Raw genomic sequence first — 26,385 nt, 5'->3', positions numbered from 1 at the left:
TCCATTGAATGCTACACTCTGGAAAGAAATTGGCCACAAATACGACTCTCTAAAAGCGGACATTGCGTCTGAAATGAAAGGCAAGAACATCTCCCTCACTACTGATCTCTGGACTTCTTGCACCATGGATCCATATATAACAATAACGGCTCACTACAGCAATGAACTATGAGAGATGAAATCAAGGGTGTTAGGCACCACTATCATGCCAGGGAGACACACTGCTGTCAACATTGAACAGAAGCTCACAGAAACCATTAATGAGTGGGAGTTATGCATATTCTGCACAGTTCATGACAACGCAAACAATATGAACTTGGCCATGGAAATCTGTGAGGCCTTGCCCCTCTACATTGGTTGCAGCGGACACATGTTACAGCTTGCAGTTAAGGCAGGTTTGGATTTACCTGTGCTATCGAAGGCCATTGACGCTGCCAGGAAGCGGTAAGTAATGTCCAGTATCGAAAAACTCTGGCAATAAAGTCATCTTGCTGGGATCTGATTAAACAGCTGCTTCCCATACTGAGTCCGCTGGCTAAGGCGACAACAATCATGTGTGGAGAGCTGCACGTTGGCCTGTCCTTTCTATATCCAGTGCTTATCAATCTGACAGAAAACACTGTCTCTTCTCACCCGGCCCAGCGTGGGTGATCTCACAGCCACTCAGGCATTCAAAGAGACAGTTCGGAAACAGCTGGTTATGCGGTTTAAACTGGACTCTGAAACCGTAGCCAAATCTCTACCTATTTGCGCGTACATGCTAGGGCTATCACTTTTGTGAAAAAATCCTGTTCAATTTTTGAGACATAAGTGTTCATTGAATCCATTGTAAAATAGATTTTCCATGTCTAAAGACATTTCCATTTTTAACGCCAAATTTGGGCAAATCCACGGACAACTAACAGACATTAGGACGAACGTAAAGACGGTGCTTGAGACGTGCACAAGTCAGCAAATATTCCTGATGATTTATTGCCGTGAAGTTTCATGCACAATGACAAACAGGAGTGCAACATTCTCGAAAAACAATGAGCAGAGTGGACTACCATAACATAAATGAAAAACATTACTGCAGGCTTCAACATGGCTGTTTACGATTAGAAATGTCAAACAAATTTCGCCTACGTAGGCGATTGTAGACCGTAGCCCGAATCTGTATCTGTATGCATGAGACTGCCTGCATACCGGCAGAATTCACAGTTTTGTTGTAAAAAGAGACACATTATGCATTAGGATAATTTGCTGTTAAGGGTGTTTGTCAGAGCCTGCAGTCGCTGTGTGACGCGTGTTCGCTACGGGCGTATCGTGACGAGCTGGACGCGCTCCGAGAGAAGACCGTTAAAATTGATTCCCTATTTTCGTTTTCGAAACTTGCGTTGGTTGGTCCGATCAATTGTGCAATCGATTTTCGATCGTAAAGTGACAGCCTTAGTGCATGTTGGATCCACGGTTTGCTGTTTCTACCAGAGAAAGCCAGAGAGGATGCTTTCTCGCTAAATTATTGCACGACAGCGAGACAAAGCATTCAGAAACTTCAGGTGAGCTAATAATGAGACAAAGCAGCCAACTACCAATAAAGATGAGATTCAAGATTTTTTTCAGATGCCTGACATTCCCACCATGAGGAATCCTCACGAATGGTGGGCATGTAATGAACAGAAGCGCAGTCACTGCTGAATTGTCTGAGTCAATTCAAGGGCAAGAATGCGGTTCCACTGAAATTATTCAGTGGAATAATTGAGACTCCTGGAGTATATGGTGTCCGCAGCGGTTGCCACTCCTGCTTCATATGAGACCACTTCAGCACTGGCTTCGCGATCGAGGCCTGAGATGGGTATGGCAACAGGGCACACTCCGAGTACCAGTTACTCTGGCCTGCTGTCAGACCTTCACCCCGTGGTTGAACCTCTTCTTTCTTCGGGCCGGAGTGCCCTTAGAATGAGTTTCCAAGCATGTTGTTGTATCAACAGATGCCTCCACCACAGACGGGGGTGCCATGTGCAATACAGCGACAGTAGCGTACGTCAGCCGACAAGGTGGTCTACCTTCCCGCCGTATGTCGCAACTCACCCGCCATCTCCTCCCATGGAGTCAGAAGCATCTGAGGTTGCTTCGAGCAATTCACATCCCGGGAGAGCTAAACCATGTAGCCGACAAGCTCTCATGGTTTCAGCCACTTCCTGGGGAATGGAGACTCCATCCCCAGATGGTTCAGCTGATTTGGGAACAGTTTGGCGAACCACAGGTAGATCTGTTTGCCTTCCTAGACTCTTCCCATTGCCGCTTGTTTTATTTCCTGACCGAGGGGACCCTCAGCACGGATGCACTAGCACACAGCTGGCCGCGGGGCCTCCGCAGGTATGTGTTTCCCCCAGTAAGCCTTCAGGGAGGCTCGAGGATGCAGGGAGGACGAGGAGCAGGTCCTTTTGGTTGTGCCTCATTGACAGTTCTCCGAACTGGTGCTCCTCGCGACATTGACCCTCCCTGGCCAATTCCTCTGAGGAAGGACCTCCTTTCTCAGAGACTGGGCACCCTCTGGCACCCACGTCCCGATCTATGGAACCTGTATGTGTGGGTCCTGGACGGGATGTGGCAGGTTTGAGTATCCTACCACCTCAGGTGGTGGCTACCATCACTTCCGCTAGGGCCCTGTCTATGAGACACGCCTATGCGTTGAAGTGGAACCTCTTTGTCACCTGGTGTTATTCTAACCAAGAAGACCCCAGAAAATCGGGTCCATGCTCTCCTTCCTCCAAGAAGGGTTGGAACGAAGGCTGTCTCCTTCCACCCTGAAGGTTTACATGGCTGCCATCTCTGTGCACCATGACCTTGTGGACTCGAAAACGGTGGGACAGCATGACCTGGTCGCCAGGTCCCTGAGGGTGGCGAGAAGACTAAATCCTCCTCACTCTCCTCTTATACCCTCTTGGGACCCCGCAGTGGTCTTATCAGCCCTGCAGAGAGCTCCCTTTGAGCCATTGTGATGAGTGGACCTTAAGTTCCTGTCAATGAAGACGCTCCTGGTCGCTTTAGCCTCCATCAAGAGGGTAGGGGACCTGCAGGCATTTTCGGTTGACAAAGCGTGCCTGGAATTCGGGCCAGCTAACTCTCACGTGATCTTGAGACCCCGGCCTGGATACGTGCCCAAGGTTCCCACCACTCCTTTCAGGGACCAGCTGGTGAACCTGCAAGCGCTGCCCTCAGAGGAGGCAGACCCAGCCTTGGCACTGCTCTGTCCAGTAAGCTCAGTGGTGGGAAGCTGAAGGGAAAGGCTCTCTCCAAACAAAGGTTGTCTCACTGGATAGCGGATGCCATTGTCTTGGCTTACCAATCGCAAGGTCGACCATGCCCCCTTGGGGTGAGGGCTCACTCCACCTGGAGTGTGGCTTCCTCCTGGGCTTTAGCGCGTGGCGCCTCGCTAACAGACATCTGTAGAGCTGCAGGCTGAGCGACACCCAACACTTTTCACAGAACAGATTCTATAATCTTCACGTTGAGCCAGCGTCCTCTCATGTACTCGCTTCCACTAGCCGATAAGCAGGACCTGCTCGGTGTCATCGCTTGCTGCGCCATTCCACTCCATGGATTGGATACATGCGCTATTAAACTCAGATGAGTTCTTCTTAGACCCTGAGTTCCTCCTGCCCGGTTGGTCAGCCCTCGTGACTGGATTGATTCCCATTTTGTCATTCACTGACAAAATGTCTCCATTCCCTCCTCAGGGAGCGTGGGTTACATACTTAACCGAAACGTTACTTATAAATAAACAATCGAACCAAACCTGACGAGTGTGAACTCACCCTTGATTTATTTCAAAAACCAAAAATCTTACAGACCCAACCTTTGAACGGGAATTACCCTATTATGAAAATTCTATGAAAATGTGAAACACTTTTACCAGAGAAAAGTTGTGGACACACAGTCTACTGGGACTCGAGCGAGACAAACATCTGCGGTCAGACCCTCGAGACTACAGAGCCTGAAGTTACTGCTGTGTGTGTGTGTGTGTGTGTGTGTGTATTTTGCTTAACTTAACTATATTTTGGGGACAAATCTGTACCCAGAAGTGGCCAAAACCTGACAAAAACCTCCTTTAGGGACATCCTCATTTCTGGTATAAAAATATATTTTTTTTTTTTTAAATGTAAAAATGCATAAAGTTTTGTGTGATGGGTAGGTTTAGGGGTTGTGTTAGTGTGTGTGTGTGTGTGTGTGTGTGTGAGTGTGTGTGTGTGATGGGTAGGTTTAGGGGTTGTGTTAGTGTGTGTGTGTGAGTGTGTGTGATGGGTAGGTTTAGGGGTCGGGTTAGTGTGTGTGTGTGTATGTTTGTGTTTTTGTGTGTGTGTGCGTGCGTGCGTGTGCGCGTGTGCGTGATGGGTAGGTTTAGGTTTCGGGTTAGTGTGTGTGTGTGTGTGTGTGTGTGTGTGTGATTGGTAGGTTTAGGGGTTCGGTTAGTGTGTGTGTGTGTGTGTGTGTGTCAAGTCAAGTCAAGTCAAGTTTATTTGTATAGCGCTTTTCACAATACAGATTGCATCAAAGCAGCTTCACAGTATTAAATTAAAATAATACAACAAAGTTTGTTTCAAGAGGAATTTATTGATTGATAAAATTAAATTAAATATCCCCAAAATATCCCCAACTGAGCAAGCCAAAGGCAACAGTGGCAAGGAACCGAAAAACTCCATCAAGTGACCTAATGGTGTCCTAAAACTCCATCAGGTGCCTTAATGGAGAAAAAAAAAAACCTTGGGAGAACCCAGGCTCAGTCGGGGGCCAGTTCTCCTCTGGCATTGGATAGAGGCCGGATTGTAGTTTGAACTGTAGGATTATATGAATGCCTGGCTGAAGAGATGCGACTTTAATCTAGTTTTAAACTGGGAGAGCGAGTCTGAGCAACGAACAGTATCAGGAAGACTATTCCAGAGTTTTGGAGCCAAATGTGAAAATGCTCTCCCTCCTTTGGTGGTTCTGGATATCCTAGGTATGACCAAAAGCCTTGAATTTAGTGATCTCAAAGAGCGCGATGGATTATAGGGCGATAGAAGATCCGTTAAATAGACTGGAGCTAAGCCGTTTAGGGCTTTATAAGTCAGTAGCAATACCTTGTAATTAATACGGAACTTTATAGGTAACCAATGCAGTGATGATAAAATCGGTGTTATATGATCATATTTTCTTGATCTCGTAAGAACTCTAGCGGCGGCATTTTGGACTAACTGTAGCTTGTTTATTGAGGATGCAGGACAACCAGCTAATAAAGCATTACAGTAATCCAGTCTCGAGGTCATGAATGCATGAACTAACTTTTCTGCATCAGATACTGATAGCATATTACGTAGCTTAGCAATGTTTCTAAGGTGGAAAAAGGCTGTTTTTGTAACATAAGAAATATGATTTTCAAAAGACAGGTTGCAATCGAGTATAACACCCAGGTCTTTTACTGTAGAGGATAAAGTAACAGGACATCCTATGATGTTAAAGTTGTATTGTGCGAGGTTTTGTGGGCGGTTTTTTGAACCGATAAGTATTACCTCTGTCTTGTCTGGATTTAATAAAAGAAAATTACGCGTCATCCAATCTTTTATATCTTTAACACACTCTGTCAATTTGGAAAATGTAGCGTTTTCATCCGGCCGTGATGAAATATATATTTGAGTGTCATCAGCATAACAATGGAAACTAATTCCATGTTTCCTTATAATATTTCCAAGTGGCATCATATATATTGAAAATAACAGGGGGCCTAATACAGATCCCTGCGGCACTCCATAGTTTACTGGAGTTATGATCGATTTTTCTCCATTTAAATAGACAAAATGGTAGCGGTCAGATAGGTATGATTTGAACCAGCTTAGTGCTTGTCCTTGAACACCAGTATAATTTTGTAGTCGATCTAAGAGTATTGTGTGATCTATAGTATCGAACGCAGCACTAAGATCAAGTAAAACTAGTATTGAGATACAGCCTTGGTCAGAAGCTAAAAGTAAATCATTTGTGATTTTAACGAGCGCAGTTTCAGTGCTATGATGCGGTCTGAATCCAGACTGAAACTTTTCATAGATATCATTTTGTTGCAAGAAAGAGCCCAGTTGAGCGGACACCACTTTTTCTAATATTTTAGACATAAATGGAAGATTTGAAATGGGTCTATAATTTGCTAGATTATTATGATCTAATTGTGGTTTCTTAATGAGAGGTTTTATAACTGCCAGTTTAAATGTTCTTGGAACATGACCTAAAGATAAAGACGAGTTAATAATATTGAGGAGAGGCTCTTCCACTACAGATAACACTTCTTTCAGTAGTTTAGTTGGTATAGGATCTAATAAACATGTTGTTGTTTTAGATGAAGTGATAAGTTTATTTAACTCTTTTTGTTCTATAGTTGTAAAGCACTGTAATTGTTCTTTCGGGGTGATAATTGAAGCTGAATTGTAAGGCGCGATTGAAGATTGAACGTTTATAATTGTGGTTCTGATGCTTTCTATTTTCTCAGTGAAGTAGTTCATGAAATCATTACTACTGAACTGTAACGGGATATTTTGTTCGGGTGACGTCTGTTTATTTGTTAGTCTAGCCACGGTGTTAAATAGAAACCTTGGATTGTTTTGGTTGTTTTCTATTAGTTTGCGGAGGTGCTCAGCCCTGGCAGCTTTTAGGGCCTTTTTATAACGTGACATACTGTCTTTCCACGCGATTCTAAAGACCTCTAAATTAGTTTGTTTCCATTTACGCTCTAAAATACGGGTTTCTCTCTTTAAAACATGCGTAGTATTGTTATACCATGGTGCTTTATTTTTCTCTCTGACCTTTTTTAATTTAATAGGTGCAACCACATCCAATGTTCTAGAGAGAATGGTGCTCATAGTGCTAGTTAGTTCTTCTAGTTCATCTGTTTGTTTGGGTTCAGGCAGCAGCTGAGACAGATTAGATAAGCAATTTGAGAAATTATCTATGGTGGATGGGAGGATTGTTCTGCCTGGTTGATAACGCGACGCCGCATGACATATTACAGCAGTACGTAATATGCAAGTTACCATGTAGTGATCAGTGACTTCATCACTTTGTGGAATGATATCTATATCGGTTGGATCGGTTCCGTGTGATATAATTAAATCGAGTGTATGATTAAGACGATGAGTTGGTCCGGTGACGTTTTGCTTGACCCCAAATGAATTTAATAAATCTGTAAACGCAGCTCCTAACGCATCATTTGGATTATCTACGTGTATGTTAAAATCTCCAACAATTAATGCTTTATCGACATTGACTAATAGGTCTGAGAGAAAATCTGCAAACTCTTTTAGGAAATCAGCGTAAGGCCCTGGCGGTCTATATACGGTAGCCAAGGCTAGAGATAATAGGGATGTTTTTCTAACATCTAAGAGCGTAACATTTAGTACAAGTACTTCAAATGAAATAAACTTATAACCCGTTTTCTGAGTAACATTTAGAATATCTTTATAAATGGTTGCAACACCTCCGCCACGGCCAATCAGACGGGGCTCATGCTTATAACAGTATCCAGGAGGAGTAGACTCATTAATACCGAAATAATCATTTGGTTTAAGCCAGGTTTCAGTAAGGCAAAGTACATCGAAGCTATTATCTGTGACTATTTCATTTACAATAACTGCCTTAGGTGTGAGTGATCTAATGTTTAGAAGACCTAGCTTTAGAAATAGTTTTTGTTTACTAATAGCAACATTTTCTGTTTTAATAACAATTAGATTTTTCCTAGATCCTGCATTAGATTTATTATTTGATCTCACTAAACGAGGAATAGACACGGTTTCTATGCAATGTTCTACACTAGTATTTATATCAGTTGAATTGGTGCAGCAGAGACTATGATTTGGACTTTTGGTTACTAGTCAAAGGGTATTTAACATTTTGGAGATGTTATCTGACAGAAGATCCGCTCCGAATCTGCTTGGGTGTAAGCCATCAGCACGGAAAAGCCTAGGACGCTCCCAAAACAGATTCCAATTATTTACAAAGAGCAGTTTCTGCTCATTGCACCATGACATTAACCATTCATTTAGCGCAAATAATCTGCTGAATTTTTCATGCCCTAGTCGGTACGTGGGAAGCGGTCCTGACACAATGATCGTTGTTTCAGGCGATGTGCTGCGTACCGTATCGATTAGATTCCTGAAGTCTTTCTTCAGAATCTCCGTCTGGCGCAGCCTGATGTCGTTCACTCCCGCGTGCAGGACCACAGTTCCGACGCGCTCGTCACCGTTCAGGATCTCGGGAACGCGAGCAGCGATTTCAGAAACACGAGCACCAGGGAAGCAGTGACTTTGCACCTTACTTTTACCTAACGTAGCGTGTACGTGCCGAACGATGGAATCGCCGATGATCACAGCATCGCGTTCTGTTTCGCGTAGAGGGGAGAAGCGGTTTTGTGTCGATAACTCGAAAACCGGGAGGGTCGGAGAAAGTCTTGGTCTAAACCTGACTCGCGTCTTCCGCTGCGGAACCACCCAGGCTTCGTGGTGGCGTGTTGGAGCCGGAGTGAACGAGACCATGGCTGATTGCGACCGATGCTGAGGAACGCACGGAGTAGACGCGGTCGGAGTCAGCGGGTTAGTAACGTTAAACACTGATTTGTGTGCGTCGGCGCGTGATGTTTCAAGAGCCAAACACCGGTCTCTCAGCTCGGCCTGTCTCAATAAAAGGTTGTGGATCTGTTTCTCAACAGCTTCCAGCTCAGACTGCAGTGCGTGAAGCTCAAATGTGTCCTCACCTGCACCAAGCGGTAGACTACTTACATCTGATATATTCGCCATTTTAACAGATGGACAGTGAGTTAGCAACGAAGCTACCAGTGATGCTATCAATATTAATACTAATTTATATTATAAGTTTGTTTGTAAATGAGTGTGGAGAAGACGCGTTCAGCCGTGATCCACGGACGTAACCTTTAAGAGTATGCAGCGTTGGATCACTAATAGGCTTGAGACGCGTCTGCTCAACAGTCCGCGTTGTAACAATGAGGTTTGAGCAGTAGTGCTTCTCAGTGAGGAAGAGTAGAAAATGTTCGTTGTAAGCGGGTTTAAAGAGAAAAATCAAGAATTATAAATCAAATCGATAGAGCTCCAAAAACAACAACGCATTCAGACGCAACGCATGATAATGACAGGACAAGACATTATTCACCGTGTTTGTTGAGTGTTTCTTATTCACCTGAGCTTTTATGAACTCAAAGGCGCGAGAGAAAATAAATAAATAAAAATAGCTGAGCGCAAGGGTGGCGCGTTAACAGGCTAGCGAATTACTAGCGTGTTATGCGTCAGGGTTGGGTAAGCTGTATTTAGTAGTAATATAAACAACTAGAAATTGTAGTAAATGATGGTTCAAAACAAGGAAATACGAGGCTAAGACGGAGCTTACAGCTCCGAAGCAAACACACTCACAGCAGGCAGCGAGAAAAATCAAGAATTATAAATCAAATCGATAGAGCTCCAAAAACAACAACGCATTCAGACGCGACGCATGATAATAACAGGACAAGACATTACTCACCGTGTTTGTGTGTGCGCGCGTGATGGGTAGGTTTAGGGGTCGGGTTAGTGTGTGTGTGCGTGTGCGTGATGGGTAGGTTTAGGGGTCGGGTTAGTGTGTGTGTGTGTGTGTGTGTGTGTGTGTGTGTGTGTGTGTGTGTGATGGGTAGGTTTAGGGGTCGGGTTAGTGTGTGTGTGTGTGTGTGTGTGTGATGGGTAGGTTTAGGGGTCGGGTTAGTGTGTGTGTATGTGTGTGTGCGTGTGTGTGATGGGTAGGTTTAGGGGTCGGGTTAGTGTGTGTGTATGTGTGTGTGCGTGTGTGTGATGGGTAGGTTTAGGGGTCGGGTTAGTGTGTGTGTGTGTGTGTGTGTGTGTGTGTGTGTGTGTGTGTGTGTGTGTGTGTGTGTGTGTGTGTGTGTGCGTGTGTGTGTGATGGTAGGTTTAGGGGTCGGGTTAGTGTGTGTGTGTGTGTGTGTGTGTGTGCGTGTGTGTGATGGGTAGGTTTAGGGGTCGGGTTAGTGTGTGTGTGTGTGTGTGTGTGTGTGTGTGTGATGGGTAGGTTTAGGGGTCGGGTTAGTGTGTGTGTATGTGTGTGTGCGTGTGTGTGATGGGTAGGTTTAGGGGTCGGGTTAGTGTGTGTGTATGTGTGTGTGCGTGTGTGTGATGGGTAGGTTTAGGGGTCGGGTTAGTGTGTGTGTATGTGTGTGTGCGTGTGTGTGATGGGTAGGTTTAGGGGTCGGGTTAGTGTGTGTGTGTGTGTGTGTGTGTGTGTGTGTGTGTGTGTGTGTGTGTGTGTGTGTGTGTGTGTGTGTGTGTGTGTGTGTGTGCGTGTGTGTGTGATGGGTAGGTTTAGGGGTCGGGTTAGTGTGTGAGTGTGTGTGTGTGTGTGTGTCTCAGTTTTCTCACCCCAGTGAAGGTGCAGTTCCTCTCACTGGTCTTGATCTGCGCTGCGATGACGTCTGTGTGTGTGTGTGTGTGTGTGTGTGTGTGTGTGTGTGTTTGTGTGTGTGTGTGTGTGTGTGTTTGTGTGTGTGTGTGTGTGTGTGTGTCTTAGTTCTCTCACCCCAGTGAAAGTGCAGTTCCTCTCACTGGTCTCGATCTGCGCTGCGATTACATGTGTGTGTGTGTCTCTGTGTGTCTATCTGTGTGTGTGTGTGTGTGTGTGTGTGTGTGTGTGTGTGTGTGTGTGTGTGTGTGTGTGTGTGTGTGTGTGTGTGTGTGTGTGTCTGCGTGTGTCTGTGTGTGTGTGTGTCTCAGTTCTCTCACCCCAGTGAAGGTGCAGTTCCTCTCACTGGTCTCGATCTGCGCTGAGATGACGTGTGTGGTCCAGTGAGCGAGCCAGAAGTCGATGGCCACCATGAGTGTGTGTTTGCAGAGCTGAGAGAACACGAGCAGAGCGAGCAGGACCAGGCCTGCGGATCTCAGGTACGAGAACAACGAGCTCCAGGGGAGATGGGTCCTGTGACGCAGCTCCGCCCTGAGGCTCTCCTCATCTGTGCTGGCTGAGCTGTCTGCAAACACACACACACACAACACAATGCCATTCAATCTCATTCTGACCGAGGTTAAGCAGAGTTCAGTCACAGATCACGCTCAGATCAGCCGGAACGAATTATATGAAAGTGAAATGTATAATTTCAAAAATTGCATTCTGTCCAAATAGAGTATATATAAATATAAGTGCTGGGCAACGATTAATGCACTGTGTATAATTATTTTGTATATATAAATACACACATATGCATGTATATTTTTTAAGAAATATTTGCATGCATATACTGTATATCTAAATATTTTATATATAAATAACAAATTTTTCTTAAATATATACATGCATATGTGTGTATTTATATAAACAAAATAAGTATACACAGTACACACACATTATTTAAAGTTTGTAAACACAAACTTTTATTTTGGATGTGATTAATCGCTGCCCAGCACTAATAAATATATTTTAAAATACACTAATATCATAAATACACTAATACTAATATATATATACAGTACAGGTCAAAAGTTTGGAAACAATACTATTTTTAACGTTTTTGAAAGAAGTTTATTCTGCTCATCAAGCCTACATTTATTTGATCAAAAATACAGATTTTTTATATATATATAGTGTGATATATTATTACAATTTAAAATAATTGGTTTTGAATTTATTATACTTTAAATTATCATTTATTTCTGTGATGCAAAGCTGAATTTTCAGGATCATTACTCCAGTCTATCACATGATCCTTTAGAAATCATTCTAATATTCTGATTCATTATCAAAGTTGGAAACAGTTCTGCTGCTTAATAATTTTTCATAACCTGTGATACTTGTTTAGGATACTTTGATGAATAAAAAGTAAAAAATAAAAATAAAAGTAAAAAATAAAAAAAGAAGCAAATGTTTTAAAAATAGAAATCTTCTGTAACAGCAATATACACGACTGGTCAGTTATTTGGGGTCAGTAATTTTTTCTTTCTTTTTTTGAAATAAATCAATACTTTTATTCAGCAAGGATGTGTTAAGTTGATAAAAAGTGATAGTAAAGAAGATTTATATTATAAGAAAATATTTTTTTTATTTTGAATAAATGCAGTTCTTTGTAACTTTTTATTCATCAAATATATTAGGCAGCAGAACTGTGTCCAACACTCATAATAAATCAGAATATTAGAATGATTTCTAAAGGATCATGTGATAGACTGGAGTAATGATCCTGAAAATTCAGCTTTGCATCACAGAAATAAATTATTTTTTAAAGTATATTCAAATAGAAAACTATTATTTTAAGTTGTAATAATATTTCACAATATTACTGTTTTTTTCTGTTTTTTTTTTTATCAAATAAACGCAGCCTTGATAAGCATTAGAGACTTCTTTCAAAAATATAAAAAAACGTAATGTCTCCAAACTTTTGACCTGTACTGTAAATATGTCGTTATTTGTCATTAACTAAAACTAAAACTATTTTTTTTTTAAAAACTGTAAAAACATTAAATAAAAACATAAAATTAAATATAAATATTATTTAAAATAAAATGTATTTAGTAACATTTAGCTGGTTGACACTAGATGCACAGAAATAACTCACTTCTTTAAAAGTTCAAATGTTTGTGATAAGCAAAGATCAGAGATAAACCGTCACAAGCTGATCTGGAAACAGTGATTTAATTTAAACAGAGTCATTTTCTCAGAAGGATGTTTGAATAAACATGCAGAACGACAGCAGAAATGAACTCATGCGTGACGAGGAAGAGGGAGAAGTGAGAAGTGCATCTATTTCTCAAACACTTCATGCATTTCGAGCCTCAGACTCGCACAGGATTGTGAATGTCATCATGACCGTGGAGATAATGCAGGACGGGGTATAATGAGCATCACTAATGCCATGACAGAAGCGTATCCTTGGGTTTCTCGTGGATATAAAGCACTTTAAAATACTGTCCACCTACACACTGAACACCTCATTTTATTATTAAAGCTCACAGGAGCGCAGTAACACTTTGTGTATTGTATTGTTGTCGATGCATTACATAACTCTACGATTGAAAGGAGCTTGTTGCATTATAGTGAACACTGGTGTTTTTAACATCCTCGGGCTTCATGCTATTCATCCGCTCAAAGCATTCACATGCCATTGAGTCTCTCAGACCTTTCAGTTCACTAACAGAGACATCAGCCGCTGGGTCAATCCCATGAGTCCAACACACACACACACACACACACACACACACACACACACACACACACACACACACACACATGAAGACAAGAACAGCAGAGTCACACTGCAGAACTGCAGAAGACATACACACTGATCATACAACGACAGATGCAATGCTGATCATGAGCTGACGTTTCAGAAAACTGCTGGTTATGTAACCGGATAATGATAATGATAATGACCTGTCAGAGGATGAGCAAGTGTTTGGTAACACTTTACAATGAGGTTCATTAGTTAGCATTAACTAATAATGAATACAGCATTTATTAATATTTCTTAATGTTAATTTCAAAATGTACTAATGCTTTATTCAAATCTTAACATTAGTTAATGCACTGTGAACTAACATGAGCAAACAATGAACAGCTTTATTTTCATTAACTAACACTAACAAAGATTAACAAATACAGTAACAAATGTATTGTTAATGGTTAGCTCATGCTAGTTAATACATTATATAATGTTAACTAAAGAACCTGATTGTAAAGTGTTTCCATTGTTTTAGAGTATACAAACTCTTGCACCTAAAAACACATTAATAATACAGTTTGTATATAAGTTTTTCTCTCTCTTCCCTGATGTTTGATAATAACAGAGGCTCAGCACATCTTGTTGACGGTGAGTTTCACGCTTTACCTTCGTCCTCGTCCTCCGTGGCCAGAGTGTCTCTGGAGTACATGGCCCGTCTGAAGCTCTTCCTCTTCAGTTCTGTGCTGTTCTCCTGAGCAAATCACAAAACACTGCATTAGTCAAATACAGTCCAACACAGGACATGAATATATCAAATAAATGCACTGATTTATTTAGTTAGCTTAGAAGAACATCACATCAAAGAGGCATTTCATATATATATATATATATATATATATATATATGTATACATACATAACTTCATTTAATGTATTAAATAAATAAAATAGCTTATTTTTTATTTTTAAAAGAACATCATATCAAAGAAGCATTTTTTATAAATCAATTAATTAATTAAAAAATAAAATTAATTCTAAAAGAACTTTGTCAAAGATTTTTAATAAATAAATTAATAAAATATATAGTATTTGAGAAGAACATCATATCAAATATTTTATAAATACATTAATACAAATAAAGAAATATGCATTTATTTATTTTATTTTTAAAAGCATCATATCAAAGAAGCATTTTTATAATTAAATTATTATATTTATTTATACATTTATTAAGTACACTCATTTACTGTATAAATACACTAATATATGAATTTACCTTATTGGTAACACTTTACAATAAGTATACAGCAACAAAGCACTTATAAATAATTTGCAAACTACTAGTTTATAGTTAATTAATAGTTTACAAACTGTAGTTAATACATTAATAGACTATATACAAACAGTGAGTTCTTCATTTATTGTCACTGTAATTAACAAAGTGTTGTAATTTTTTTGTAAACATTTTGAGGAACACTGAATATGAATTAATGAATGTCTAATAAAGGTTGGTTTAAAGCACTTAAGTCCCGTCATTCCTGTCAAAAAGCAATGTCCTTTCCTGGTATTCCTATTCTAAAGTGAGAACTATTTGTGATTAATAAGTTAATATTTTTTATATTATAAATTATATACATACATCAATATTATTATCATTAATTTATTTTAAAAGAACATCATTACAAACATGTTTTATTTTATTTTATTTGTTTACTTTGTTCTGTCTGTTCATCAGGGTTCTCCACTGCTCGAACAGCTCGGGTTCGGCACACTGGATGTCCTTCAGGGTCCCCTGTGTCTGGACCGTCCCGTCCCGCATCGCGATGATCTGTGCCATCAATGCAATCAAAGCACACTTTATACTGTATAAGTTAACACATATACTGATTATTATGGAATGCCAAAGCTGACATAATAATAAATAAATAAATACATAAATATACGAAGAAATGTAAAAAAAAATTAATAAAATAAAAACATAAATAAAAACATAAATATACAAAGAACTGTAAATAAATAAATGAGTAGGCCTATTTATACTTTTATTTCCTTTTTTATGTACAGTATAATTGTATTTTTTCCACATTGTTTTCATTTAATTATTTATGCATTTATTTATTTCCCCTTTCATTTATTTTCACATTTATTTATGCATATATGTATTTCATTTCTTTGTATATTTATTTATGAATTTATTTATAAAATTTTTTAACTTTTTTTTTTTTTTTTTTTTTTTCTTCGTATATTTATTTATTGATTTATTATTATGTCAGCTTTGGCATTCCATAGATAATATGTATTCTTCGGATGCTTTTTTAATTGCTCTGAAAATGCATAAATTATGTTATGACAAGTAATTTCTCTACTTATGGCGCTTTTCCACTACACAGTACCAGCTCGCCTCGGCTCGGCTCGGCTCGACTCGACTCGGCTCTGTTTGGTTTTCCACTGTGTAAAAGTTGTACCTGTACCTGCTTCCAGGTACTTTTTTTCGTACCACCTCCGGCGAGGTTCTGAGCGAGCTGAGGCGAGCTGAGGCGATACTAAAATGTGACGTGAAAACACAGCAGACTGCTGATTGGTCAGAGAGAATCGTCACTATTCACTGCGTCATCATTGCACGCGCCAGACGGAGTTTCCTGAATAAAAAACAGCAAAAACAAAAACAAAAACATCCAAAAACAGCATACACTCGATTTCCTCCATTGTCCTGTGTGTGTGGGTAGCGGGTGTGTCTCGCGCGTCTCGCGTAAAAGATTAAGTCACGGCAGTTTCCTGCGGCGTCGCTATGACGACCAGGTACTATTGTGGAGGTACTATCTGCAATGGAAAACGGAGCGAAAAGCGAGCCGAGCCGAGCCGAGCTGAGTCGAGTCGAGTCGAGTTGAGCTGGTACTGGTAATGGAAAAGCGCCATTATATTCCACAGTTTGACCCATTCAGGCTGACTTATGGAATGACTGCAAACGTCATAGGCGGCCATAATAAAACTGACATGTTAATTAGTTAATCATGTAATTCAACACATTGTACATAAAAAATAAATAAAAAAAGCTCCCTACCCAGTCTGCATGAGGTAAATACTGCAGTTTGTGAGTGACCAGGACAACGGTCCTCTTCTCCTGTCGGAGGAACTTGAGGATCCCTTCATGCATGAGATGATCGCTGAGGTGAATGTCCAGAGCTGAAAACGGGTCGTCCTGAAAGTGAAGGTTATGGGGCTTATTTTTACTGAATGAGGCTTTAGAAAGTGTACCGAACGAAACGTTTCTCAGAACTCACCAGGAAAACCACATTTGTCTGCTGGTACAGAGCTCGAGCCACGCTGATCCGCTGACGCTGGCCTCCGGAGAGGATGATGCCCTGGACCCGGGACATCAACACCGGTTCAGACTAGGGGTGGAACGGGTCACAGTTGATCCGTGATCCGTACGGATCAGGTCACACGGTTCGGCGCGCATGTGATTCGCGGATTAACTGCTAAATTTAACCATTATAGAGTGAAAGTTTATACTCGCATGTTATCTGTGTGCAGAGAGAGAGAGATCGTTTGTATGTTTGTTCGTTTTTTTGGTCGGTGCATTTGGTCTTAACGTGACAGCAGCCTAATATTCCTGCTGTTGTCTGTGTCATTACAGTTTTTTACGATTGCTATGACAGATTTTTCAATACTTTTAACAATTTTCCAAAACTCTTAACACAGTTAGCACTACATCCATCTGTGTAAGCTATACTATTAACACATTTCTTGTTGCTTTAACACTAAATGCATACAATTAACACTAATTTAAAATGCTTGAACTTCTTTTACACACAAGCTCAAACAAGACCAAAACAATGGATTTTTACTGCCAAATTTACCAGTGCTTTAACACTGTATGTCAGAGCAGATAACACCATGTTCTAAACCTAACCTTACAGGCTAAAGTCAAGGTAAACAGCTGTTTATATTGTGAATTGAAACACAAATATATCCCCTGTATTTTATTGTATTGTTACTGAGAAACAGCTGATTGAATTATGCAAATATATAAATCACAGCTGATTCCCATCTAGGAAACACACTCAGGTGTTGAGGTTCTTTCAATCGCATGCCCATATGGTATAAAAGAGGACCTTTTGGGCTGATCTTTTGTGGAAAGGGAACAATATAGAGCAACAAAATAAATAAATAAAAATGTCTGCACTAGGTAGAGGAAGACGTGTACCAGGACAAGGGAGAGGAGTGGGACAAGGGCAAGGGAGAGGAGTGGGACAAGGGCAAGGGAGAGGAGTGGAACAAGGACAAGGGCAAGGGAGAGGAGTGGGACAAGGGCAAGGGCAAGGGAGAGGAGTGGGACAAGGGCAAGGGAGAGGAGTGGGATAAGGACAAGAGTAAGGGAGAGGAGTGGGACAAGGGCAGGGGAGAGGAGTGGGACAAGGACAAGGGCAAGGGAGAGGAGTGGGACAAGGGCAAGGGCAAGGGAGAGGAGTGGGACAAGGGCAAGGGAGAGGAGTGGGATAAGGACAAGAGTAAGGGAGAGGAGTGGGACAAGGGCAAGGGAGAGGAGTGGGACAAGGACAAGGGCAAGGGAGAAGAGTGGGACAAGGACAAGGGAGAGGAGTGGGACAAAGACAAGGGCAAGGGCAAGGGAGAGGAGTGGGACAAGGGCAAGGGCAAGGGAGAGGAGTGGGACATGGGCAATGGCAAGGGAGAGGAGTGGGACAAGGACATGGGCAAGGGAGAGGAGTGGGACAAGGACAAGGGCAAGGGCAAGGGAGAGGAGTGGGACAAGGACAAGGGCAATGGAGAGGAGTGGGACAAGGGCAAGGGAGAGGAGTGGGACAAGGGCAAGGGCGAGGAGTGGGACAAGGGCAAGGGCGAGGAGTGGGACAAGGGCAAGGGAGAGGAGTGGGACAAGGGCAAGGGAGAGGAGTGGGACAAGGGATAGGAGTGGGACAAGGGCAAGGGCGAGGAGTGGGACAAATGAGAGGAGTGGGACAAGGACAAGGGCAAGGGAGATGAGTGGGAAAAGGGCAAGGGCAAGGGAGAGGAGTGGGACAAGGGCAAGGGCAAGGGAGAGAAGTGGGACAAGGGCAAGGGCAAGGGCAAGGGCGAGGAGTGGGACAAGGACAGGGGAGAGGAGTGGGACAAGGGCAAGGGCAAGGGAGAGGAGTGGGACAAGGGCAAGGGCAAGGGAGAAGAGTGGGACAAGGACAAGGGCAAGGGCAAGGGAGAGAAGTGGGACAAGGGCAAGGGCAAGGGCGAGGAGTGGGACAATGACAGGGGAGAGGAGTGGGGCAAGGGCAAGGGCAAGGGCAAGGGAGAGGAGTGGGACAAGGGCAAGGGCAAGGGAGAGGAGTGGGACAAGGGCAAGGGCAAGGGCAAGGGCGAGGAGTGGGACAAGGGCAAGGGAGAAGAGTGGGACAAGGGCAAGGGCAAGGGAGAGGAGTGGGACAAGGGCAGAGGAGAGGAGTGGGACAAGGACAAGGGCAAGGGAGAAGGGTGGGACAAGGACAAGGGCAAGGGAGAGGACTGGGAAAAGGGCAAGGGAGAGGACTGGGAAAAGGGCAAGGGAGAGGAGTGGGACAAGGGCAAGGGCGAGGAGTGGGACAAGGGCAAGGGAGAGGAGTGGGACAAGGGCAAGGGAGAGGAGTGGGAAAAGGGCAAGGGCAAGGGAGAGGAGTGGGACAAGGGCAGGGGAGAGAAGTGGGACAAGGGCAAGGGAGAGGAGTGGGACAAGGACAAGGGCAAGGGAGAGGAGTGGGGCGAGGGAGAGGAGTTAGAATGCGTGGTGGCGCTCAAAGAAGGGCCAGAGCTAGGGTAACTAATGAAATAAGAGCTACTATAATAGACCATATCATAAACCACGGGCTATCATACAGAGAGGCTGGTGAACGAGTACAGCCAAATCTCAGCCGGGACACAGTGGCATCAATCAAAGCTTTCCTGTAGCTCAGTGGTAAGAGCATTGCGTTAACAACGCAAGGTTGTGGGTTCGATCCCAGGGGATTGCACACACCTATGTATAAATGTATAGGATAACGCAATGTAAGTTGCTTTGGATAAAAGCGTCTGCCAAATGCATAAATGTAAATGTAAATGTAAATTGTTCGGATAAAAATATATATTTTTTGCTGATGGCTCAAAAACCGTAAATGATCCGAACCGTGAATTTTGTGATCCGTTCCACCACTACTTCAGACAGAAATAAGCAGAATATGAGCAGAATATGTGTTTGGATTAGTTTGTTAGACGTACCCTCTCTCCAATCATCGTCTGATCTCCCTGTGGAAGTGTGTCGATGTCGGGCTGAAGCTGACAGACCTCCATCACCTCCTTATATCTGACCAACAACAGCTCAGTCATTACACACGTCTCAAACTGACCAACAACAGCTCAATCATTACACACGTCTAAAACTGACCAACAACAGCTCAATCATTACACATGTCTCAAACAGTTTACAAGCTTTTCACATAGAACTGTCAATCCAACAAATTAGTAGTAGGAGTAGTGTATCATATTTGAAACCAGATTTATTGTTTATAACATGTCCTGTTAAAAAAAAATAAAAATAAAAATTCATATTGCACTTACATTCTTTTAAAGGGATACTCCACCTCTGGAAAGATGAATGTGTATTTAAATTGGGTCATTTATGTAGAAGAAATGTGAAATTATTTTTGAATTTGGAGCTTTCTAGACTGAGAAAAGCCAGAAAATGTATTTTTGGCTCATGTGGATGAAAGACAACAACTCCCAGAATGCACTTGCTTCGCTGCTCTATGAGGCCACTCCCAAGCCACGCCTACCGGTTAGAGAGCAGTTGTAAACAATAAAGCTAAGCTAAGTTACTAGTCTTGAGTCTGCCCGGGTTTTGGAGATCGCATCGCACAAAATGTCCGGGATTCGGCTTTTGCGTTCTACAGTCGCCATTCATTGTGTTTACTGTGGCGAGCAGGACGAGGCTGAAGGGCGCGGGAGAACGACACGAGGCCGGTGGCGTGATCACTGATGACCGACACCTGTGAAGCACTGGTCTCGTATCTCTCACGGAGGAGCGGGTATTTTCTTAGCAATGGTAAAACGCACATCAACCGATCAGGCCACCGGCCTCGCGTCTTTCTCCCGCGGCCCTAGCCTCGTCCTGCTCGCCACAGTAAACATGATGAATGGCGACTGTAGAACACAAAAGCCGGTGGCGTGATTACTGATGAGCACCTGTGAGACGTACCGGTCTCTGGGCTATCTCTCATTGAGGAGCAGGTATTTTCTTAGCAATGGTAAAACGCACATCAACCGATCACTTGTTTAGTGTTCATGTAAACACTACATTCAGATTCACCAATCGGAATGAATTCAGTTAGATTGAAACAAAAGGTGTGCATGTAAACAATGAATGGCGACCGTAGAAAGCAAAGCCGAATCCCGGACATTTTGGACGATCTCGACGGCCGGACATGCAGGTTTCTGCCGGTGAAATCAAACGCACTGGCACTGATCTGTGATAGGTCTGTTAGCGCATTAGGTCCAACCCCCCATGGGCGGGTTTGAAAGGGTGGGAACTAGTGCTTGTAGTCTCAACAGAAATCCTCCCCTCTTACACTTCCTCCGACAATGACGCAAAATGACGATTGTTGCGTCATTGTGGGAGGAAGTGTTACGAGGTAAATACGTATTTCTCCCGTCTCAGGGGAAAATGAGAGGGTGTTGCACGACCATTCAATAGTATGACTGGGTTTCTAACAATGCAAAGCTTAATGCAAATGGGTGGAGTGTTCCTTTAAGCATTTATGATTTTTTATTTTTTATTTTTTTGCTTTAAGGTAGCTTTAAGGTAGTTCAAAAGGATGAAACTACAGTAGGCCTCCGTAAAAAAACAAAACAACAACAACAATGATTACAATTATTACAACTTTTACAATTAAATTTAAAACAGAAAATTTAAAAACAAAATCTAATCTATCATTGATAGTAAAATAGCACTGATCTAACTAGTGTTAACCAGCGGGGAACTTCACGTTTGTAAATGGAGAACTGTAAGAGAAGCTCCTGCACAGATACACTAACATAAAACCTTGTGGACAAGCTCAAATTTTTGTTTCCCGCTAACAACACTGCCCTTTGGGAATGCCATTGAAATCCCACTGTTTTTTTCCCGGTTGTTAATCTGTAAAGCAGACAAAACCATTTTTCTTCCGCCTCTGGCCTGAGAGTAAAACCAGTCTTTGTGTTTGTGCAGTTTTCATCCACACACATCTCTCACATGACTGAACATCAGGAGTTCGGGACATGATGGGATGCATTAGGGAATCACAGGGATCTGTGTGCGGTGGGGGTGTAACGATTCAATACATATCACGATACTGAACTCACGATACGATATTATTGCGATACTCCAAGACATATGATAAAAGGTTAACCAAAAATTTACTTTTGATTAAAATGCTAAATTTGATATTACATTGTGTGTGAAAATGAATAAGCTTGGACTATAAATAGAGACACCAGAATAAACATATTCATGGTTCTGAAGCTGAAAATACTGAATTATTTTAGATGAATATGCTTGATCTCTGTCACTGACAAGATATATTTAAAATAATGCCACTTTTTACTGGTAACATCAGACATTTGGCATTATCAGGACCCACATATATTTCCCCATTGCATTATTATACATTATATTCAATATTATCAAAACATTTTCAAACTGAAAACTTGAATTTTTTTCTCACACAGTAAGTTTTATTTTGGTTGAACCATTCACAATACATATTTTCACTATCCACGATTCTTATTGTTGTATTTTTGTATTGCGATATATTGTGACATGATATATTGTTGCAGCCCGTGTGTGTGGGATACCTTTTCTCATTGGGAGCCATGTCGAACAGGATGTTCTCCTCAACAGTGGCGTTTAAGAGCCAGGGCCTCTGGGAAGCGTAGGCTACCGAACCTCTCTTCCTGAAAAACACAAAAACACCCTGAAAACACGGGAAAACACCCGGGATCGGGACAGAATGCAGTGAAAATAATAATGTAATTACGGCAGTGACGGCCTTCCACTCGTATGATGAGCTCTGTCAGACAAAAGAGAAATAAGATGAATAATTTTGATGAATGATTTAAATAAAAGCAAATACAGAAATCATATAAATCAAATCAATAACATATTATACCTCACACTTTCTTCTGAATCACTCTTGGGTAAACTGTGAGAAAATGAAGCACTAATTATATGCAATCCAATCCAATATATAAAAATGCAAAAGTTAAACACAAAATGATATTAATATTGATTATAAAATGGATTAACAAATGGATTTCAAAATGCACAGAGGCTGATGATCAATACAGTGTTACTTAAGTATTGTTACAGTTTTTACTAAAATTATGATTTAGATTTTTGTTTTGTTTTATTTATTTATTTGTTATTTATTTATTTTTTAGTAATTTTGTTACACACTTTTGTCATTTTCTATTAGTATTATTATATGATTATTTCAATATTATGGTAACACTTTACAATAAGGTTCCACTAGTTAAGGTTAGTTCATGCCTCAACTAAAATTAACTAACAATGAGCAGTACATTAGTTACAGTACTTATTAATCTTTGTTAACATTAATTAATACAAACTTCTTCATTGTAAATTCATGTCAGCGCAGGTCCATTAACTAATATTAACAGATAAAACTTTTATTTTAATCACGTGTTAGTAAATATTGAAATTAACATTAGCTGAGATTAATAAATGCTGTAGAAATATTTTTCATTGTTATGCCAGGGCAACATTTCTACTATTTCATTTAGTTTTAATTTAATTATTTACACTTACTTTTATTTTAGCTTGAGTGCAATTAAAGTGAATATTTTAATATATTTAGTTTTACTACATTCACAATATAGCATGGCCTCTCCTCACTTTATGTTGCATTAATGTTGTTTTCACCTGTTCCATGTGATGTTTCCAGATATCTTCTGCATTTCTCCCAGTGCCGCCAGTAAGAGAGAGGATTTCCCACATCCCACCTGCCCTACGATCATCGTCAGCTGCCCTGAGACGCGGAGAGAGACAAAACACTGTTACTCGTCCCGTTAAACACACGAGTACAACACTACAGAAACTGTCACTCGTCCCGTTAAACACACGAGTACAACACTACAGAAACTGTTACTCGTCCCGTTAAACACACGAGTACAACACTACAGAAACTGTTACTCGTCCCGTTAAACACACGAGTACAACACTACAGAAAATGTTACTCGTCCCGTTAAACACACGAGTACAACACTACAGAAACTGTTACTCGTCCCGTTAAACACACGAGTACAACACTACAGAAACTGTTACTCGTCCCGTTAAACACGCGAGTACAACACTACAGAAACTGTTACTCGTCCCGTTAAACACGCGAGTACAACACTACAGAAACTGTTACTCGTCCCGTTAAACACACGACTCGTCTCGTTAAACACACGAGTACAACACTACAGAAACTGTCACTCGTCCCGTTAAACACACGAGTACAACACTACAGAAACTGTCACTCGTCCCGTTAAACACACGAGTACAACACTACAGAAACTGTTACTCGTCCCGTTAAACACGCGAGTACAACACTACAGAAACTGTTACTCACGCGAGTACAACACTACAGAAACTGTTACTCGTCCCGTTAAACACGCGAGTACAACTCTACAGAAACTGTTACTCGTCCCGTTAAACACGCGAGTAAAACACTACAGAAACTGTCACTCGTCCCGTTAAACACACGAGTACAACACTACAGAAACTGTTACTCACGCGAGTACAACACTACAGAAACTGTCACTCGTCCCGTTAAACACACGAGTACAACACTACAGAAACTGTTACTCGTCCCGTTAAACACACGAGTACAACACTACAGAAACTGTTACTCGTCCCGTTAAACACACGAGTACAACACTACAGAAAATGTTACTCGTCCCGTTAAACACACGAGTACAACACTACAGAAACTGTTACTCGTCCCGTTAAACACGCGAGTACAACACTACAAAAACTGTTACTCGTCCCGTTAAACACGCGAGTACAACACTACAGGAACTGTTACTCGTCCCGTTAAACACGCGAGTACAACACTACAGAAACTGTTACTCGTCCCGTTAAACACGCGAGTACAACACTACAGAAACCGTTACTCGTCCCGTTAAACACGCGAGTACAACACTACAGAAACTGTTACTCGTCCCGTTAAACACGCGAGTACAACACTACAGAAACTGTTACTCACGCGAGTACAACACTACAGAAACGGTTACTCGTCCCGTTAAACACGCGAGTACAACACTACAGAAACTGTTACTCGTCCCGTTAAACACGCGAGTACAACACTACAGAAACTGTCACTCGTCCCGTTAAACACACGAGTACAACACTACAGAAACTGTCACTCGTCCCGTTAAACACACGAGTACAACACTACAGAAACTGTTACTCGTCCCGTTAAACACACGAGTACAACACTACAGAAACTGTTACTCGTCCCGTTAAACACGCGAGTACAACACTACAGAAACTGTCACTCGTCCCGTTAAACACGCGAGTACAACACTACAGAAACGGTTACTCGTCCCGTTAAACACGCGAGTACAACACTACAGAAACTGTCACTCGTCCCGTTAAACACACGAGTACAACACTACAGAAACTGTCACTCGTCCCGTTAAACACACGAGTACAACACTAGGCAAGGCAAGGCAAGGCAAGGCAAGTTTATTTATATAGCACATTTCATACACAATGGCAATTCAAAGTGCTTTACATAGAAGAAATTAAAATAATAAAAAGAAATAAGAATAATTAAAACAGTTTAGAAAAATAAAAAATAAAATACAGTACAAACAGTCGGACGAACAGTGGCACAGTGCTCATTCAGTAAATGCATAGTTAAACAGATGTGTTTTGAGTCTGGATTTGAATGTGACTACAGTAGGAGCACATCTGATCTCCTCTGGAAGCTGGTTCCAGCTGCGGCTGGCATAATAGCTAAAAGCAGACTCGCCATGCTTAGAGTGAACCCTTGGTATTTCAAGCTGATATGATCCTAATGATCTGAGTGATCTGTTGGGTTTATATTCAGTGAGCATATCTGCAATGTATTGAGGTCCTAGGCCATTGAATGATTTATATACCAGTAATAATACTTTAAAATCAATCCTAAGTTTAACTGGGAGCCAGTGTAAAGACCTGAGGACTGGTGTGATATGTTCATATTTTCTGGTTCTGCTCAGAATCCTGGCGGCAGCGTTCTGTATGAGCTGCAACTGTCTTATGGTCTTTTTGGGAAGGCCAGTGAGGAGTCCATTACAATAATCCACCCTGCTGGTGATGAAAGCATGCACAAGTTTCTCTAAGTCTTGTCTGGAAACAAAGCATCTAATTCTTGAAATATTTTTGAGATGATAGTATGCTGATTTAGTTATTGCTTTGACATGACTACTGAAACTAAGCTCTGACTCTAGTGTCACACCAAGATTCCTGACTTGATTTTTGGTTGTTTGACCCCTAGAGTGAAGGTATGCGTTCACCTTGAGAACTTCATCTTTGTTTCCAAACGCAATGACTTCAGTTTTGTCTTTGTTTAACTGAAGAAAGTTTTGACACATCCAACTGTTGACTTCATCAATGCATCGGCACAGGGAGTCAATGGGGCTATAATCGTTGGGCGATAGGGCTAAGTAGAGCTGTGTGTCGTCTGCATAGCTGTGGTAAGCAATTTGGTTCTTTCTCATTATTTGGCTCATTGGGAGCATATACAGGTTGAACAGGAGTGGCGCAAGAATTGAGCCTTGAGGGACTCCGCATGTCATGGATGTCCACTCAGACTTATGGTCTCCTATACTCACATAATAACATCTCCCATCTAAGTATGACCTGAACCATTTTAGGACTATCCCAGAAAGCCCCGGGATTTCTACAGAAACTTCTACAGAAACTGTCACTCGTCCCGTTAAACACACGAGTACAACACTACAGAAACTGTTACTCGTCCCGTTAAACACACGAGTACAACACTACAGAAACTGTTACTCGTCCCGTTAAACACGCGAGTACAACACTACAGAAACTGTCACTCGTCCCGTTAAACACGCGAGTACAACACTACAGAAACTGTTACTCGTCCCGTTAAACACACGAGTACAACACTACAG

At 41.6% G+C, this 26,385-nt stretch overlaps 1 protein-coding gene and 1 long non-coding RNA gene across 3 annotated transcripts in view; one reads left to right on the top strand and one right to left on the bottom strand.

The window, feature by feature from the left end:
* abcc8b (ATP-binding cassette, sub-family C (CFTR/MRP), member 8b) overlaps positions 1 to 26,385 on the bottom strand; it is a 98,352-nt gene that overhangs the window by 22,093 nt on the left and 49,874 nt on the right. The window contains exons 17-26 of one of the 2 annotated variants that reach the window (XM_082182143.1): positions 23,138 to 23,243; positions 22,365 to 22,397; positions 22,233 to 22,265; positions 22,051 to 22,149; positions 19,441 to 19,525; positions 16,482 to 16,592; positions 16,262 to 16,399; positions 14,915 to 15,028; positions 13,868 to 13,952; positions 10,776 to 11,020 (exon numbers count right to left, since the gene is read on the bottom strand). In XM_082182143.1, the coding sequence (XP_082038269.1) occupies positions 10,776 to 11,020; positions 13,868 to 13,952; positions 14,915 to 15,028; positions 16,262 to 16,399; positions 16,482 to 16,592; positions 19,441 to 19,525; positions 22,051 to 22,149; positions 22,233 to 22,265; positions 22,365 to 22,397; positions 23,138 to 23,243 (1,049 nt within the window). The remainder of the gene's footprint in view (positions 1 to 10,775; positions 11,021 to 13,867; positions 13,953 to 14,914; positions 15,029 to 16,261; positions 16,400 to 16,481; positions 16,593 to 19,440; positions 19,526 to 22,050; positions 22,150 to 22,232; positions 22,266 to 22,364; positions 22,398 to 23,137; positions 23,244 to 26,385) is intronic. The other variant, XM_082182144.1, reaches the window with a different exon arrangement.
* On the top strand, positions 19,791 to 20,976 carry LOC309507873. The gene is made up of 2 exons (XR_014209268.1): positions 19,791 to 20,246; positions 20,449 to 20,976. It is a non-coding gene; the product is annotated as an uncharacterized lncRNA (long non-coding RNA).

The sequence above is a fragment of the Leuciscus leuciscus genome (genome assembly GCF_965113295.1).
Source record: "Leuciscus leuciscus genome assembly, chromosome: 10".
NCBI classification, from domain to species: Eukaryota; Metazoa; Chordata; class Actinopteri; order Cypriniformes; family Leuciscidae; genus Leuciscus; species Leuciscus leuciscus.
This window is presented reverse-complemented; position numbering and strand designations above follow the sequence as displayed.